Source organism: Myotis daubentonii, chromosome 19 (genome assembly GCF_963259705.1).
Source record: "Myotis daubentonii chromosome 19, mMyoDau2.1, whole genome shotgun sequence".
In the NCBI taxonomy this organism is placed as follows: domain Eukaryota; kingdom Metazoa; phylum Chordata; class Mammalia; order Chiroptera; family Vespertilionidae; genus Myotis; species Myotis daubentonii.
Genome location: NC_081858.1, coordinates 14,232,946 through 14,248,938, shown reverse-complemented (window position 1 = coordinate 14,248,938; position 15,993 = coordinate 14,232,946). Strand labels below are relative to the sequence as shown.

Here is a 15,993-nt window from a genome sequence, read left to right as displayed (position 1 = left end):
GCAGGTCAGAGGTCTTGGCTGGGGTTGCCTGCCTGGAGGATGAAGGGGGTCATCCAGGGGCGAGGGGAGGGAGGGGGAGGGAAACTTGGAGGAAGGGCTGTCTGAGGAAGTGGGATGGGGTCAGAGAGCGCTGTGCTGCACCCGAGGTGGGGGAAACAATGCACCTGGCGCACCCTGGAGGCTCTGGGCACCGGCAAGTCAGGGAGACCAGTGGGAGCCTGGCAAGATGGTCCATGGCTGCAATCTCCTTGTCCACAGGCCTCCCCGTGAGAACCTGTGCTGAGCCCCGGTCCCTGGACCCCTATGCTGGAGACGCTGCGCCGCACGGAGGGTGGTTGGCCGAGTCCTGGAGAGAAAGACGCCTCAGGGGGCACTCTCAATGCTTGTTTACACTTTGTGGTTTATTTGCTGGTTAGTCATTAATGTCTTTGCTACCAAGTAGAAGAAAGCTAATAGCACGTAATCAAAATAGTGGTTTAATTGACAGATTTTACTTGTTCCTTGCACCTGTGCCTTCTTCAGCTCCTACCTGCCTACTTAGTTTACGTGGGCGCCACTGTGCACCACGCCCCCCAGCCATCTGCACCCTAGGTACCTGCCTTCCCCACCTCGGCTCCGGCTCCGCAGACATGGTGTTCTTTTGCCTTGGAGGTCTCGGCCAGCCTGTCCTCCGTTTTGTCCTCATTCTCGGGCACCACGTGCAGCCGGTGCTGGGTTTTGGCCCCCAGCTTGTGATCCGGCCGGTGCTCGGGCCGGTGCTCCGGCCGGTGCTCGGGGCATGAGCCTGGCCGCGTGTCCAGTTTGCAGTCGGCCCGATACTTGCCCTCACCATCCTTCTTGAAGGAGGCGGAAGACATGGCTTTGGGCTTGGGGGGCTGCAGCCACGAGTGGCTGAGGATCTCGTCGATGTGCAGCCGCCGGTTGACGTCCGGCTGCAGGATGCGGTAGATGAGGTCCTTGCACTCACCCGTCAGGTTCTTGGAGCGCGGGAAGTCCACGCGGTGCTCCTTCTGGATGCGCAGCATCTTCTTGATGTCGGAGTCGTCGTAGGGCATGGAGCCACAGACCATGATGTAGAGGATCACGCCCAGGCTCCAGATGTCATAGACCTTGGGCTGGTAGGGGATGCCCTGCAGGACCTCGGGGGCCGCGTATGCCGCCGACCCACAGAAGGTCTTGCTGAGGATGATGCGCCCGCTGCAGTCTCTCAGGCAGCGCTTCGAGAAGCCGAAGTCGGACAGCTTGATGTTGAAGTCCTTGTCAAGGAGAAGGTTCTCGCACTTGAGGTCTCGGTGGACGACGTCCAGGTCGTGGCAGTACTTGACGGCGGAGGAGAGCTGGCGGAACATCTTGCGTGCCACATCCTCATGCAGGGCTCCCCGGCACTTGATGAACTCGAGGAGGTCGCCCTGGACCCCAAGCTCCATGACGATGTAGATTCGCCCATCTGAGGTCTCGAAGATCTCGTAGGTCTTGATGATGGAGCGATGATTGACAGTCGCCAGGATGTCCATCTCCCGAGGAAGGAATCTCTCCACAAAGTCGGAGGGCGTTTTCTTGCGGTCAATGATCTTGACCGCCACATTGAACTTGAGGCGCTCAGAGTAGGCTGATTTGACTTTTGCGTAGGAGCCCTTGCCAAGATTGATACCCACGATGTAACCCTTTTTCCTTAGGACCGCAGCATCATCCATGGTGCCAGGAGTGGCGGGCGCCACTGCCCTCTACATCCCCTCCCCACGTGGGCCAGCAGGCATTGTCCTCATTTACAGTGTGGGGAGCCGTCTGGCTGGGCTGCCCTGGACTAGTGGAATGCTCAGCATTATCTCCACGTGACTTCAGCATGTGAAGTCATAAAGCCAGGCAGCCGGGAGTGGGAACTGGGCCGGGGGAACAGGGCCCCTGGAACCCTGGAAGCCAGCTGGCGTGGCAGGAGTGCCTACTCCCCACCCACTTAAGGGAGCCAGCACCTAGGACTGTGGTAACCGTCCCTGCTCCTCCTTGCCGGGGCTTCCCTGTCACGAGTCAGGCCGAAGGTGGGGGCTGCCCAGGAATGCCAGTTTTCCTTTCCTGGCTGTCGGGACTGACCCTTGGTTAGTTCCTGTCTCATTAGGGTTAGTTTCCTGCAGCTTCTTGGGTGTGTGAAGAAAACTCCATCTATGGCTTGTGTCCTCAGAACTGGCAGTGTCTGGGAGGGACTGCTCTGGTCTGGCCAGGCTGGCAGTGGTTCTAAGCTTAGTGGACAAGAGCAGCTTCTGATTGGGGTAGAGGGCTGGGTGGGTGAGTGCTGTAGTGAGCAGGACGTGTGTGGGGTGGAAGGCCAGGCAGGCTCTGGGATGCTGCAGGCCCCAGACTGGCAGATGTGCTCTGAGGACTGGGGCAGGCCTGGAGGATGGGTTGAGAGTCAGGTAGAGGAGGTGATAGGCATCCAGGTAGGAAAGAGCCTGAGAGAGGAGAGGGCTTGTTCTGGGAATGGCTGAGTCCCACAGACAGGAGGGAGTGGAGGGAAAAGGTAAGTGGGGGCTCTTCCCTGAGGGATGGGCAGCCATTGCAGGGCGCAGGGCAAGAAGAGCTGTGGCCCAAGTCACATTTTGCGATGGCAGCATAGAGACTAGGCTTTGGGGCGAGCGGAGGCCAGTACCTTTGACCAGGCAATAGGAGGCTGGACTAGGGTGGGCCTGGGGGTTCTGGGCGACAGAGGGAGACAACGGGCCAGTGTGCTGGTCAGTGATTGGGCAGGGCCTGGGCGGAGCCTGGGTGCTGGCGGTTCTGGGGTGCTGAGAGCCAGCACCCTGTTAGGAGCAAGCACCTGGGTGGATTATGTCAGTGTGGACCTTTGTGAGGACTGGCACGTTGCAGCTGTTGGAACCCTGGGAAAGCATTGTTTGCATCTCTGAAACTGTCCTTTGCGCCTGGAAACAATGTGAAAACCTTATTTCAGGGCACGTGTATGGAGTTCTGCTTTGGAACATGTGGCCTCCGGTATACGCCTTAGGTAGTTTGAAAGCCCTGCTGTTCATTGGTTTCCTGTCACAGGCATCCCGTGCCCACACGTAGCAAGTTGTCAGGACAGGTGTGCCATGTACTCTGTGTTCAGGGGAGACGAAGGAAGACCTGCTTCTGTGTGGATGGTCAGGGGCTGACAGTGGAGCCGGCATGCAGAGGATCAACACCGCTCCTTCCACCAGGTGATAAGGGGCAAGACATGGCAGGCAGGTGTAACATGTTGTCCAGAACACAGCTCTGTGGATGCACTTGGACCATGTGTCTGGAGGTCCATGTGGAAGATGGCAGTGGCAGGACAGCCAGAGTCCAGGCGCCAGGCAGGAATGACTGGTCCCAGCAGGAGGAGCCCAGTGGTGACTGCCCTCCAGCAGCCAGGCCTCCCTGGGGCTCCCTTTCTCCTGGGGGATCTTTTTGGCCTAACTGACCAGTACTCACTCCTTTGTGTCCCAGCAGGGGCTGGTTGTGAGGATATGCAGGCCAGGACCCAGTTCTGTCCTCACAGCTGAGTGAGGATGACCCCACCCCCACTTTCTCCTGTGCCCCAAATGTTCTATCCGGAGTGCTCCTGGATGTCTTCATTCTTGACTGATCCATGCACCCATGCTGTGGATTCTCTGCCCCTTACCCTGCTCTTTTCTGGACAGTGGGGCTACTTTGGTTCTTGGAAGACGTGATGGAGGAGGCAGGTCTCAGCATCATGCAGGGATGTGGAGCAGGCAGCTTTGCCCAAGATGTGCACGCGGAGGCAGGGACTCCTGGTGTGTTGGGGGCAGAGTGTTAGGTTGGACCAGAGGACCTCCAGCGGAAGTCTCAACCGGCAGTCCTGTGGGTCAGAGACCTGTAGACTCTGGGAAGGTCACTTCTGAGCTTTGGTTTTCTCCATAAATGTGGGCCCCCATTTGTCCATTCACCCCATAGGCATTTGAAGGTCCGTTCCAGGTGCTGGGATGCATTGGTGAACTAGAAAGGACTTAGGCCTTCCTGAAGCCCAGGAGGTTCAGTGTCCCACCAATGAATGGGAATGCCCAGTAGTGACTGTGCTTTGATACTGGGAACATGGAGTTGTGAGGACAGAACTGGGGACGGGACTTGGGGAGGCTGGGAAGGCTGAGGTCTTAGGAGTTAGCCAGGTGGAGGAGGAGGAGGACAAGGACCGCTAGTGCACATGATGTGGCGAGAGAGCAGGGACGGGAGCGAGCACTGTGGGTCACAACATCCGTGTTCTTTATTTTTGTTTTTAATATATTTTATTGATTTTTTTTACAAAGAGGAAGGGAGAGGGATAGAGAGTTAGAAACACCGATGAGAGAGAAACATCGATCAGCTGCATCCTGCACACCCCCTACTGGGGATGTGCCCGCAATCAAGGTACAAGCCCTTGACTGGAATCGAGCCTGGAACCCTTCAGTCCACAGGCCAATGCTCTATCCACTGAGCCAAACCGGTCAGGGCAACACAGCATCCATGTTGAGGGTCTTGATCCTAAAACCTTTGTGAAAGAGTCACTGAGGAGGTCTATGCCAGGGTCGAGCCCAGTGAGGCCACCTGGGGAGGTGTGGCTTCAGTCAAGAAGTCTCCCCTCTCTGAGCTGTTTCCCCACTTGCAAAGCACACAGTAGGTGCTCCTTCCTGCAGCCCCTCCTACCCAGGCTCACCTCCTCGCTGGGCTGCAGTGAGACTCCAGGCCCTCTTGCCGCACACTGCCCGCTGCCTGGAGGATGCAGCAGGCTGCAGAGAGGACCGAGAGGAGGCGACTCAGGAGTCTCTTGGGATGTCCCTATGTCAGTCCCACTCAGCTGTACTCTGTAATTGCCCTCCACCATCAGCCAAGCTGCATGGCTGGGCTCCTGGAGCCTGCAGTTCTCACTAAAAAATTGGGGGACTGCTCCAGTCTTACTCAAGGCCTGTTCTGTACCTGGACCCTGGGCACTCACTGGCCTGCTTGGTAGAGCTCAGTGGCTGGCTGCTGAGTGCTGTAGGGGCCCCCAGGAGGCCTTGTGGAGGCCATGGCCCCTCAGCTGAGCCTGGAGAGAGAGACAAGGTTTGCAGGGATGATTATAAAATGTATGTGGGGGGTGGGGGGTAGGGGTGAGGGAAGAGGCTGGGCAGCCAGGAAGGGGTCAGACCTGGGAGGACCTCCAAGGCTAGACACTAGGATCCTTCCCTCAGCAGAGGGAGCCAGACTGGGTGCTGTGGGAGGCAATGGCAGGGCATATGAGAATACCATGGGAAAGGGGGTTGTGGGGAGGGCGGAGCCAGGCAGAGCATTGGACTAACTATGGGGAGGGTTGCAGAGGGCAGGTCTGGGACACTGACGGGGTCTCACTTCTCCCAGCGGGCTGGGGTTCAGGTTTTCCTAAAACGGAGGTGTCGGGGTGGGGTGAGTCTGAGGCTCTTGCCCTTTTGGTGTGTTAACCCTGCAGGTCCACAAGGAGTCAGTGAGTGCAGAGCGGGAAGAGAAAGGGCCATCACAGCAGAGGTGAGGACTGCATAGAAAAGGCCAAGCAGGGCCCTGCAAAGCACGGTGGTTGGTGATGTTACCTGTAAGCCTGCTCCTGCTATGGGACAAAGATGCCACAGAGGTCAGGCATGCCTTGTGAGGACACCTGTCTTGTCTCTTACCAGTATCAGCTTATCTACTCTGGCAGGGAGCATCACCCCTGGGGACAGACTGGGACAGGAGGGGAACAGGGTGAGATCCAGGCCACACAGCTGTGGGACATGTGGCCTGGAGTGTGGCTGGGCTGTCCAGCAGAGCCTCCTGCTTCACCTGAGCTGGGGGAATGGCCACAGGGTGGGGTGACTCGGCGCCATTGAGAACTGGGGGCCTGCTGGACACGGAGAAGCCCTGGTGGACCAAGCAGAAAAACTAAGTTGCCCTTTAAGGTGGGGAGATGAAGAGAGTCTGAGAAGCTGGTGCATCTGCCCTCCGCAGGCCCCTCCCCACCAGTAGCCTTGTACACGCAGCCCTCCTTGGTCCTGTGCTCTCCATGTCCCCCCTCCCCCAGCACCACACTCATAGCCTCCCTCTTGAAGCAGCATCTTCCGCACTCAGCTCTCTGCTCTGGTTGAAGGCCTGAGGTCATGGTCATGGCTGGGCACACTGGGATATATTTTCCAAACTTGGGGTGTGGTGGGATGGATCCTCTCCTTAGACGACCGCAGTCAGCTGGGGAAAGACATGCACCTTACGATCTGCACTAATATAGTTATTTATTGCTTTTTTACCATGTGGGTTACCAAGTTCAAAGGGAGGGAAAAGAAACGAAAATAACGGCTCATCCGGGACTGTCTTCCTTCAATGGCTTGTCCCTTGGCTTTTTTTTGGCTCAGGCTCGAAGCTATGAGCTCTGCCTCATTCCCTGCCCGCCCCTGGGCCATGTGAGAGGCTCAGTAGGTGTGTGTGTCTGGAGGCTTCAGGGGGCCCCCTTCCACGGTGTCCCTGCTCGGCTGCCCCTCTGTAGGGGCTGGGCTTCTGGTATCCAACGGCCTCGACACCTCTTGCAGAATCTCCTCCTTGGCTTGTGACTCTGGGTTCACCTCAGACTGTGCCTCCTGGGGCTCCAGCTTGGTGACAGACTTCTTGTCAGAGCCAGGCTCAGGGACCCATGGGGGTTCATGGACACCTGAGGGCTCACGGGCCCCTGAGCTCTCCCCCTCCTCGTCGATGATGGCTGCAGAGAACAGGCCCCGGACCTTGGGCTGCACCCAGCAGTGGCTAAGGATCTCGTCGATGTGCAGCCGCCGGTTGACGTCCGGCTGCAGGATGCGGTAGATGAGGTCCTTGCACTCACTGGTCAGGCTCTTGAAGCGCGGGAAGTTAATGCGGTGCTCCTTCTGGATGCGCAGCATCTTCTTGATATTGGAGTCGTCGTAGGGCATGGAGCCACAGACCATGATGTAGAGGATCACGCCCAGGCTCCAGATGTCATAGACCTTGGGCTGGTAGGGGATGCCCTGCAGGACCTCGGGGGCCGCATATGCCGCCGACCCACAGAAGGTCTTGCTCAGTGCCAGTCGGCCACTATCATCCCGCAGGCAGCGCTTCGAGAAACCAAAGTCAGACAGCTTGATGTTGAAATCCTTGTCAAGGAGAAGGTTCTCACACTTGAGGTCTCGGTGGACGACGTCCAGGTCGTGGCAGTACTTGATGGCGGAGGAGAGCTGGTGGAACTTCTTGCGAGCATCATCTTCGTGCAGGGCTCCCCGGGTTTTGATGAATTCAAGGAGGTCACCCTGAACCCCAAGCTCCATGACAATATAGACCTTGCCGTCCGATGTCTCAAAGATCTCATAGGTCTTGACGATGGAGCGGTGGTTTAGCATGGTTAGAATCTCAATTTCCCGGGGAAGGAATTTCTCCAAGAAGTCTGTGGGGGCTTTCTTGCGGTCGATGATCTTGACCGCCACATTGAACTTGAGGCGCTCAGAGTAAGCGGATTTGACTTTTGCGTATGAGCCCTCTCCCAAATTTATCCCCATGATATAGCCTCGTCGCTTGAGGATGGCAGCATCATCCATGGTGCCAGGAGCACCCAGTGCCTCTGAGGCTGCCCTCTACATCCCTGCAAGACATGGGCCAGCAGTGTCCTCATTTACACTGTGGACGGATAGTCCTCTAGGCTGGCCTGGCCTGCTGTCCCTGCCTCCTAGAGGCCCAGACTCTGGGGTGGAACGTTCAGCATTGTCTCCCAGATGACTTCAGTGGGTGAAGTCATAAAGGAGGAGTATCTGGGGTAGTGAGGTCCTGACTTGAGCCCCTTGGACTCAGAATCCTGGAAGGCTGGCCAGTAGGCTGCAGACCAAATGCCTACAGAGACTGACCTCACACTTGGCTGGGACTGGAGGTAGCAGGGGGCTGTGGGGACACCCTGGTCTACCCATGCCTCCAAATGTGGAGCTAGGACTGCTTGGCCAGTGGTGGGGCTGGTGACTGCAATCCTGGAAATTCAGGGCAGGTGTTGTATCAGTCCAGGTCCCAGCAGAAAACAGGACATACTCCAATTGGGGGCAGTCTGAGGGTATAATAAGGGCATAACTTACAAAGGTGGGAGCAGAGTGTAGGAAACACCAACAGTAGTCACACACTCCTGGAGAAAGGGAGGGATGATCATTGGAGCCTGGGAAGGATAGCAGAGAGGGTGACCTTGAGAGAGGCAGTGACCTTTGGTAGAGGCCACAGTGACCCACAGGCAAGGAGCTGGGGAGAAACGTCCCTGATTTTTCCCCCTTCAGTCTTGGAAGTCCTTGCCTTTGTCTACACAGGTGGCCTGCGGGCCATGCAGCAGGGTGAAGAATGGAGGTGAATCAGGTGGGGCCAAGACTCCAGGCCCAGGGTCTCTGATTTTAGGAAGCCAGAACTCTGCCCTCTCCTGAATGGTTTAGCTGGACTCTTCACCTCCCTGGACTTAACTTTCCTCTTTCAAAGCTTTGCCAGCCTGCTTCTCTGATAGTGGCTTTGGTGGGGACAACTGGCAGGGATTTCTGCTCTTGGCTGTGTGTTCCTTCTTGGGGGTCTGGGCTCCTAGGGCAGATCTGGGGCTGGGACAGAAGCTGGACCTTGATCCTGCCTTGAGTGCCATCAGCTGCTCCTGGAATGCTCCCTGAGGATGGTGCAAGTGGAGAGGTCAGCATTGGACAGGGACCAATTTCTGCCAGCAGTGGAGTGTGTCTAGCACCTGCTCGGGGCCACACCCTGAGGGGCAGGAGCAGGCAGGTCTGGCCTAGTCTTGGGTTGAACCTTAGCTATATCCACCCTGAGGAAGTGGATGGGTCCTTCAGTCCAGAAGCCGACGCCCTATCCACTGAGCCAAACCGGCTAGGGCCTCTTTTTATTTTTTAAAAACGTTTTTGTTTATTTTTTATTTTTTTTTTTTTAGAGAGAGAGTTAGGGAGATAAACATTGATGTGAGAGAGAAACATTGATTGATCACCTCTGGCACGCACCCCAACTAGAGATTGAACCCGAAATCAGGCATGTGCCCTGACTGGGAGTCAAACCAGGTACTTTTTGTTGCAACAGCCAATGCTTAACTGAGTCACACTGGCCCTTCACCCTCTTTTCCAGCCCTGACACCCTGTGCCAGGTCCTGTGTGCGTGGCTGGTTGTCCTTTGGACAGCTTGCTCCTCTCTCCTACTGAGAACACCTTATCCGCTGGGTCCCCTCCCATAGTCTCCTTGTTCCAGATAACAGCTATGAAGTCAGTACTTAGAGCATTGTCCCCAGTGGCTTTATGCAGATCTGGTCTGATGTGCCCAGCGTTCCTTCTCCTACTCCCCCATTGTGTAGGCAGGGCCCTTCCTCCAGAGGCCAACTTTACTACAGGATCTTTCTAAAATGACTCCTTATTTTTATTTTTAAATAAATTTTTACTAGAGGCCCCGTCTTGCATGGGGGAGGGGCCACGGGGAGTTGGTGGGCCAGGCCCACCTCTGGTTAGTCGAACTCCTGGTGGAGGGGACAACTTGCATATTAATTAGCCTTTTATTATATAGGATAGGATTGATTCCAGAGAGGAAGGCAGATAGAAACACCAATGATACAGAATCATTGATTGCTTGCCTCCTGCACATCCCCTACGGGGGATCCAGCCTGCAACCAGGCATGTGCCCTGACCAGGGATCAAACCATGACCACCTGGTTCATAGCTCGAAGCTCAATCCCAGAGCCACATCTATGGCGGGAGGGTGGGGGGTATGCATGATACTCCTTTAGGCTACTACTTCCTTTACCAGTGAAGCCACACCAACCTGTGCCTGACAGCATCGATCCTCCTTTCCACCTCCTCAAAGTTGGGTCCTGACAGTTTTCTTCATCCCTTTTTTGCAGTCCTTTATATATATATATATATATATATATATATATATATATATATATATATATATATATATACACACACATACATATATACATATATATATATATATATTATTGATTTTTTACAGAGAGGAAGGGAGAGGGATAGAGAGTTAGAAACATCGATGAGAGAGAAACATCGACCAGCTGCCTCCTGCACACCCCCCACTGGGGATGTGCCCGCAACCAATGTACATACCCTTGACCGGAATCGAACCTGGGACCCTTCAGTCCGCAGGCTGACGCTCTATCCACTGAGCCAAACCGGTTCTGGCTGCAGTCCTTTTTTTAAAAAAATTATTTTTACTTTTTAATCTTCACCCGAGGATATGTTTATTGATTTTAGAAAAGAAGAGAGAGAGAGAGAGAGAGAGAGAGAGAGAGAAAGAGAGAAACATTGATCCTTGGGCCCTGACCTGGAATCGAACCCTAACCATTTTGGTGCCCGGCAGGATGCTCTAACAAACGGAGGCACTCAGCCAGGGCGCAGCCCTTCTGGAAAGGCCACTTTCCGGCCCACTCTTGGGCCATGGACCGGACCTCGGGCTGCAGATGTGCAAGGGGTGAGACCCTTTGTGTCCGTCCCCCTTGGCTCCCTCCCACCCTGCCCCCCACCCCGGGGCCACTCCCCATTTTCCCGGCTTCACTGGGCCCCGCCCTTTCTGTGTCCTGTCCACTTGGTCCCAACGCCGGTCCCGCCCCGGCGCCCTAAGATCCTAGGGCCGGCCCTTCGGCTCAGGTTACACCCCCGAGCCCCACCTCTCTGTTCAGCCAATGGCACTTCACCCCTTAAGCCCCGCCCTCCCACCGGGCCTGCCCCTCCCATCCCGACCTTACGCCTCGCCCCTTTCGGGCACTACTGTCCAGGCCCCGCCCCAGCTATGCCAAGGACCGCAAGCATTGGGAGCGCCAGGCCCCGCCCCCTCCTTGGCGCTAATTGGCTGACGCCGGCGTCGGGGGCGGGAGGCAGGGCGTCGCAGAGCCGAACAGGACGGCAGCCATCTTGCGCGGAGCCGAAGTCGGAACCCTAGGTTGCGGCGGAGAGTGCGCGCGAGCCCGCGGTCGGAACCTCAGGTTGCGGTCGGAACCTCAGGCTGCAGCCGAGAGTGCGCGAGAACCCACGGCCCAGGGCAGCGGCGGCCCAGCCGGAGCCCCCTCCCGCCACCTCTTCACGCCCGGCCCCGGCCCGGCCCCCCGACCCTCAGCCAGGCCCGGTTCGGCCTCCCCGCGGGGTCACGCGGCCGCCCCGGGGACGATGAACGGAGGATAAATGGTGCCCAAGGCAGACAGCGGTGCCTTCCTGCTGCTCTTCCTGCTCGTGCTCACCGTCACCGAGCCGCTGCGACCAGGTGCGCGGGGCGGGGGGGGCGGGGCGGGCGGCCGGGGGCGGGGCGAACAGGGCCGGGGTCGCCCCGGACCTCCCTCCGCTCGGTGGGGCCGTGTCCCGGGAGGACGCCTGCCGAGGCCTACCCGCGGTCCGCCGCGTCCTCCTTCCCGGGACCGTGCACCCCCGGGACCATGCTGTGAGTTTACCTGGTGGGCTCGAGCGCCTCGTACATCAAGAAACTTTGTTCTAGGGGCGGTGGCCTTTGGGTCCACGTCCGTGGAGCCACTACCTGCTTTGAGGTCGATGGAAGCGAGAGATGGAGTTCTTTCGCGGAGGAGCTGCGCCCTCGTTTCTGATCCAGAGGCTGGAGCTAGGCTGGGGTTAGGTCGAGAGGGCAGCTCGTGGAGGCACCTGGTTCCCATTGCTTCCTCCCAGCAGTGGGTTGATGCCAGCGTCTCAGTCCTGGAAACCCCGCGGCTAGAGAGCAGTAGCCGTGTTGCTCATGGTCACTCGGTGACAATGAGAAGGACTCAGCCCAGAGACTGGACCCGAGGTGGTGCTAGGAGGCCGCCCAGCATCGCGCGGGTCTGTCCTGGGGCCGAGGACGCGCCGCCCCTCAGGTGTGTCGCAGTCCAGGGAGCCCGGACAGTGGCAGGTACTCAGGACTGCTCCTTGTGTGTGATGATTAAGTGCCTTTAGAACTCCCGTGGAACTTGTGTTTCTATAAAAAGCCTGTGGTGCGGGTTCAGAATCATTCATGGCAGCTAGAAGGTCCCAGAGAATTTTTAAGTCTCTGTTTCTGGTGTACCCATCTGAACTGCAGCAAGAAATTAAAATCCCCAAACTCAGGGCTGGTTTATCTAATAGGAAGAGGAGAGGCAGTGCTGGGGGCCCAAAGTGCATTTAGGAGTCCGTGAAAATGTTTGATTTCTTCTCAAAACAGCAGGAAAATCGAACTTTTAGATGAAAGAGAATGTAATGTACACATTATAGGCATTCATTTTTTATAACAATGCAGTTGAAAAGTATGATTTCCTTTAACTATAAAATTGTGTGTGTGTGTTTTTTAATTTTTAACCCCCACCTGAGGATATGTTTTTATTGACTTGAGAGAAAGAAACTGATCGGTTGCCTCCCATCCTCGCCCCTACTGGGGATTGAACCTGCAATCTAGGTATGTGCTGTGACCAGGAATCAAACCTGCAACCTTTTGGTGTATGGGAGGATGTTCCAACCAACTGAGCCACCCAGCTGGGGCAAAAAGTATGATTCTTAACTTTTTGTTGTTGTTAATCCTCACCCGAGGCTATTTTTTCCATTAATTTGAGAGAGAAAAACGGAAACATCAATGTGAGAAAGACACATCAATTGGTTGCCTCCCGCACACATGCCAACTGGGGCCAGGTAGCCAGGAGCAGGAAGGGGGAGTCAGTGAAGGTGGAAGTGCTCAGGGCTGTCTTCTGTGAGCACTGTCAGGCCTCAGCGGGTAAAGGCAGGCTGGGAAGCACAGTGGTATGCGGCTGATCCTCCACCCTGCCCTAGCCAGGCTCCCACCCTAGACACTGAACCTCTTGACTATCTATCTATCTAGTGGCCAAGACCCTAGGCCAGCCGTGGGCAAACTACGGCCCGCGGGCCGTATCCGGCCCGTTTGAAATGAATAAAACTAAAAAAAAAAAAAAAAAAGACCGTACCCTTTTATGTAATGATGTTTACTTTGAATTTATATTAGTTCACACAAACACTCCATCCATGCTTTTGTTCCGGCCCTCCGGTCCAGTTTAAGAACCCATTGTGGCTCTCAAGTCAAAAAGTTTGCCCACCCCTGCCCTAGGCCCACGCTCAGCCTGGAGTCTCTCCAGTGATACTTCTCTGGGCTCCCTGAGTAGAGCTGGTCGCTCACTGCTTTTGCTGTTCTATGGGCAGCAGGATGACTGGTTCTGGGATAGCCTTGGTAGGAAAGGAAGCCAGGAAAGGGGCCACCTATCTAGGAGGGTACTGTATGGGCTCTTGGGGAGGAGAGCCAATGGATTGTGTGTTGTGATTAGGTGCTTTAGAAAGCAAGTCTAGCCCTAGCTGGTTTGGCTCAGTGGATAGAGCATCGGCCTGTGGACTGAAAGGTTCCGGGTTCGATTCCAGTCAAGGGCACATTCCCTGGTCGTGGGCTCGATCCCTAGTAGGGGGTGTGCAGGAGGCAGCCAATCAGTGATTCTTATCATTGATGTTTCTTTCTCACTCTCCCTTCCTCTCTGAAACCAGTAAAAATATATATTAAAACAACAACAACAAAAACACAAGTCTACACCTGTAGAAAGATGAGACATCATCCTGTTCTGGCTTGTGGGTCCCAGTTTTGCACATTAGGTCACTGGACTGAAGCCATGTGTGTACCATGCATGCTATCTTCCTTGGGGTGCCTCTGGTTCCAGGTCCAGCATCTCCTACCTGGATGATAGAGGTGACCAATGTCCCCAACTCCTTTCCTGTCTGTTCACATATCCTGCCAACTGGCCAGCAGTAATTCAACAAGCGTCTGAGTGCTTGATACCTGCCCATCTCCTAGGGATGCTCAAATGGAGAGAATAAACGCCTTCCTCTGGGAGTGCCCTTTAGGTGTGGAAAGAGTCAGGGTGTAAATCGGTCTACTAAGTGTGTTGGCCTAGGCAGGTGTCAGAGATGGCCAACCTTTTGTACTTGTGAAGCAGGGGCGGGCTTCACAGAAGACACCACACTTCGGTCTGAGTTGGGGCAGGGAGGCACCTGTGGCAGAGGGAGCAGTTACCTTTTCCACTCCATGACACTCCATATTAGAAGTTTGCAGCGGCCCCAGTGGTATCTTGACTTGCCTGACAATTGGGGGACTCCAACTGGCTCCCTGACGTTGTTTGGGCAGCAAGGGCAAGTCTCACTCTGGGTCATATGTTCTTGTGTGCTGTGTTTTCTTCCCAGCAGAGGTTTGCTGGCTGGCATTTTCGAGGGGGTGCTTCTTTGGTTGTAGCCTGCATTCCTTCTATTGGAATCCTGACTTAGATCCATACTCGGGTGTGAGGAGGGCACCTGTCAGAACCTGTTTTCCAGATGGGAGGGAGGCAGGCAAGTAGGCAGGAGGGTGTCTTCTGATTTCTACCAGGTGGAACCCTTGAGGACGGGGACCAAGCCATTTTTGGCTCCTCTCTGATGCAGGCCTTTCACAGAGTGGGGCAATGGGCAACACAAGAGTGCTGGACTTGACCTTTCGCCAAAGTTTATTTTAAATGCATGTCTGATGTGGCTTGATCGAGGATGTGTTACATGCCAGGAGCTTTTGTAGTAAGAACACGTGTTAAGTTAACTCTCAGGTGGTCCCTGTGAGGTAGACACTGTTACTAGCTCCATTTACAGATAGGGAAATTGGAATACAGAGAGCTCATCAAGCTAAGTGGCTGAGATGAGATTCAGTCCTAGAAGTCTGGCCTGGTTCCATTGTGCACCTTTCCCAGGGGCTTATGTATGTCCTGTCTTTAACCCCTGCTGTGGAGACCTAGGCCGCTTTTCTTCTGATGGACCCAGTGGCTCACCAGGATTCTGAAGCCTTTTCCATCTGAATACCCTGGTTTGAGGGATAGAACCAGCCCTCTCCCCAAATTCCTTCTGTGGTTAACCATAATGACCAATGAAGATGTGCATTGTCTCCCCGCGATGTTAGAAAGGTTGGGGATCTCTGCTGAGGGGTGACAAACATACAGGGGCATTTAGGGCCATTGACTGAAGTATCATCTCCCTGACCCTTTATCTATACAGGGAATGCAACATCAATTGCTGATTTCTAATACTGTTTTTTTCTAAGCATTAATTATGAAAGAAAATCATGCCATGGGTTTAACCATAGCTCTGTCCAGTGTGACTCCACCATACTTAGCTGAGAAAACATTTAACCTTTCCTGAGTGAGCATGGTCTTGGCTGAGTTCCCCGGCCTATAGGTGATGTAGCAGGACTGGAGCTGTGTTCCTTGAGATGAAGAAAGCTGGCTGGGAGAGGCAAGTGACTTGTATAAAGTCACATAGCTGGAGGGCAGAGTAGCTGGGATTCAGACCACTAGGACCTGGCTCCTAGGTCAGGGTTCTTTCCCCATGGCCATGAGGGACCGGCTGGGTATGTTGAACTGATAAAGCCTCAGTGAGCCGAGAAGTGGCCACAGCACTGGAGCAGCATATGGGTTAACGAATAGGAAGCATGTGGATGTTTTATAAGCAGAACTGGCTGAAGCTTATAGAAGTAGCGGGGAAGTTGAGCCTGCACTTAGGCTGGCCAGGTGCCTACTGAGTTTGGAGTTCTTTCCTCCACAGCCTACCACAGTGATGGCGAAGCTATGACACGCGTGTCAGAGGTGACACACGAACTCATTTTTTTGGTTGATTTTTCTTTGTTAAATGGCATTTAAATATGTAAAATACATATCAAAAATGTAAGTCTTTGTTTTACTATGGTTGCAAATATCCAAAAATTTCCATATGTGACACGGCAACAGAGTTAAGTTAGGGTTTTTCAAAATGCTGACACGCCGAGCTCAAAAGGTTCGCCATCACTGGCCTACCACCTTGTAACACTATAGAACTTGCCCTACTAGCACACTGGGCTTTGGATTTTATAATTTCATTCTTTTTAGATGATATTTTTCCAACCTCACTAGCTAATGAATTGTTTTGTTGTTGCTTTTAAAGTAAACATTTGGTAGGAAATGTTTATATAAACTAGGAGTTCTCAGTTGGTGGTTGGCATGTGGGGGGCAGCCGATCAGTGATTCTCTCTCACCATTGATGTTTC

At 54.7% G+C, this 15,993-nt stretch overlaps 3 protein-coding genes across 12 annotated transcripts in view; 1 reads left to right on the top strand and 2 right to left on the bottom strand.

Moving 5' to 3' along the window:
* Nucleotides 1–263: 263 nt before the first annotated feature.
* TSSK2 (testis specific serine kinase 2) lies at nucleotides 264–4,261 on the bottom strand. The gene has a single exon (XM_059675833.1). It carries the CDS (start codon nucleotides 1,692–1,694, stop codon nucleotides 588–590), a length of 1,107 nt encoding a protein of 368 aa, XP_059531816.1. The 5' UTR covers nucleotides 1,695–4,261; the 3' UTR covers nucleotides 264–587.
* Nucleotides 4,262–4,304: 43 nt separating this feature from the next.
* On the bottom strand, nucleotides 4,305–11,525 carry TSSK1B (testis specific serine kinase 1B). Its single transcript, XM_059675832.1, has 2 exons — nucleotides 11,396–11,525; nucleotides 4,305–8,608 (listed from the first exon to the last, which is right to left on the bottom strand). The coding sequence occupies exon 2, from the start codon at nucleotides 7,524–7,526 to the stop codon at nucleotides 6,396–6,398; it is 1,131 nt and encodes a 376-aa protein (XP_059531815.1). The 5' UTR covers nucleotides 7,527–8,608; nucleotides 11,396–11,525; the 3' UTR covers nucleotides 4,305–6,395.
* DGCR2 (DiGeorge syndrome critical region gene 2) overlaps nucleotides 10,828–15,993 on the top strand; it is a 48,785-nt gene continuing 43,619 nt past the window's right edge. For 5 of the 10 annotated variants that reach the window (XM_059675822.1, XM_059675821.1, XM_059675826.1 and 2 more), the window contains exon 1: nucleotides 11,493–11,844. In XM_059675822.1, the coding sequence (XP_059531805.1) occupies nucleotides 11,493–11,844 (352 nt within the window). Of the gene's footprint in view, nucleotides 11,212–11,492; nucleotides 11,845–15,993 lie in introns of those variants that run through there. The other 5 variants (XM_059675829.1, XM_059675827.1, XM_059675830.1 and 2 more) reach the window with 2 other exon arrangements.

Excerpts from the sequence above, each read along its gene's own strand:
- TSSK2 (XM_059675833.1), bottom strand. The coding sequence starts at position 1,694 with ATGGATGATGCTGCGGTCCTAAGGAAAAAGGGTTACATCGTGGGTATC.
- TSSK1B (XM_059675832.1), bottom strand. The coding sequence starts at position 7,526 with ATGGATGATGCTGCCATCCTCAAGCGACGAGGCTATATCATGGGGATA.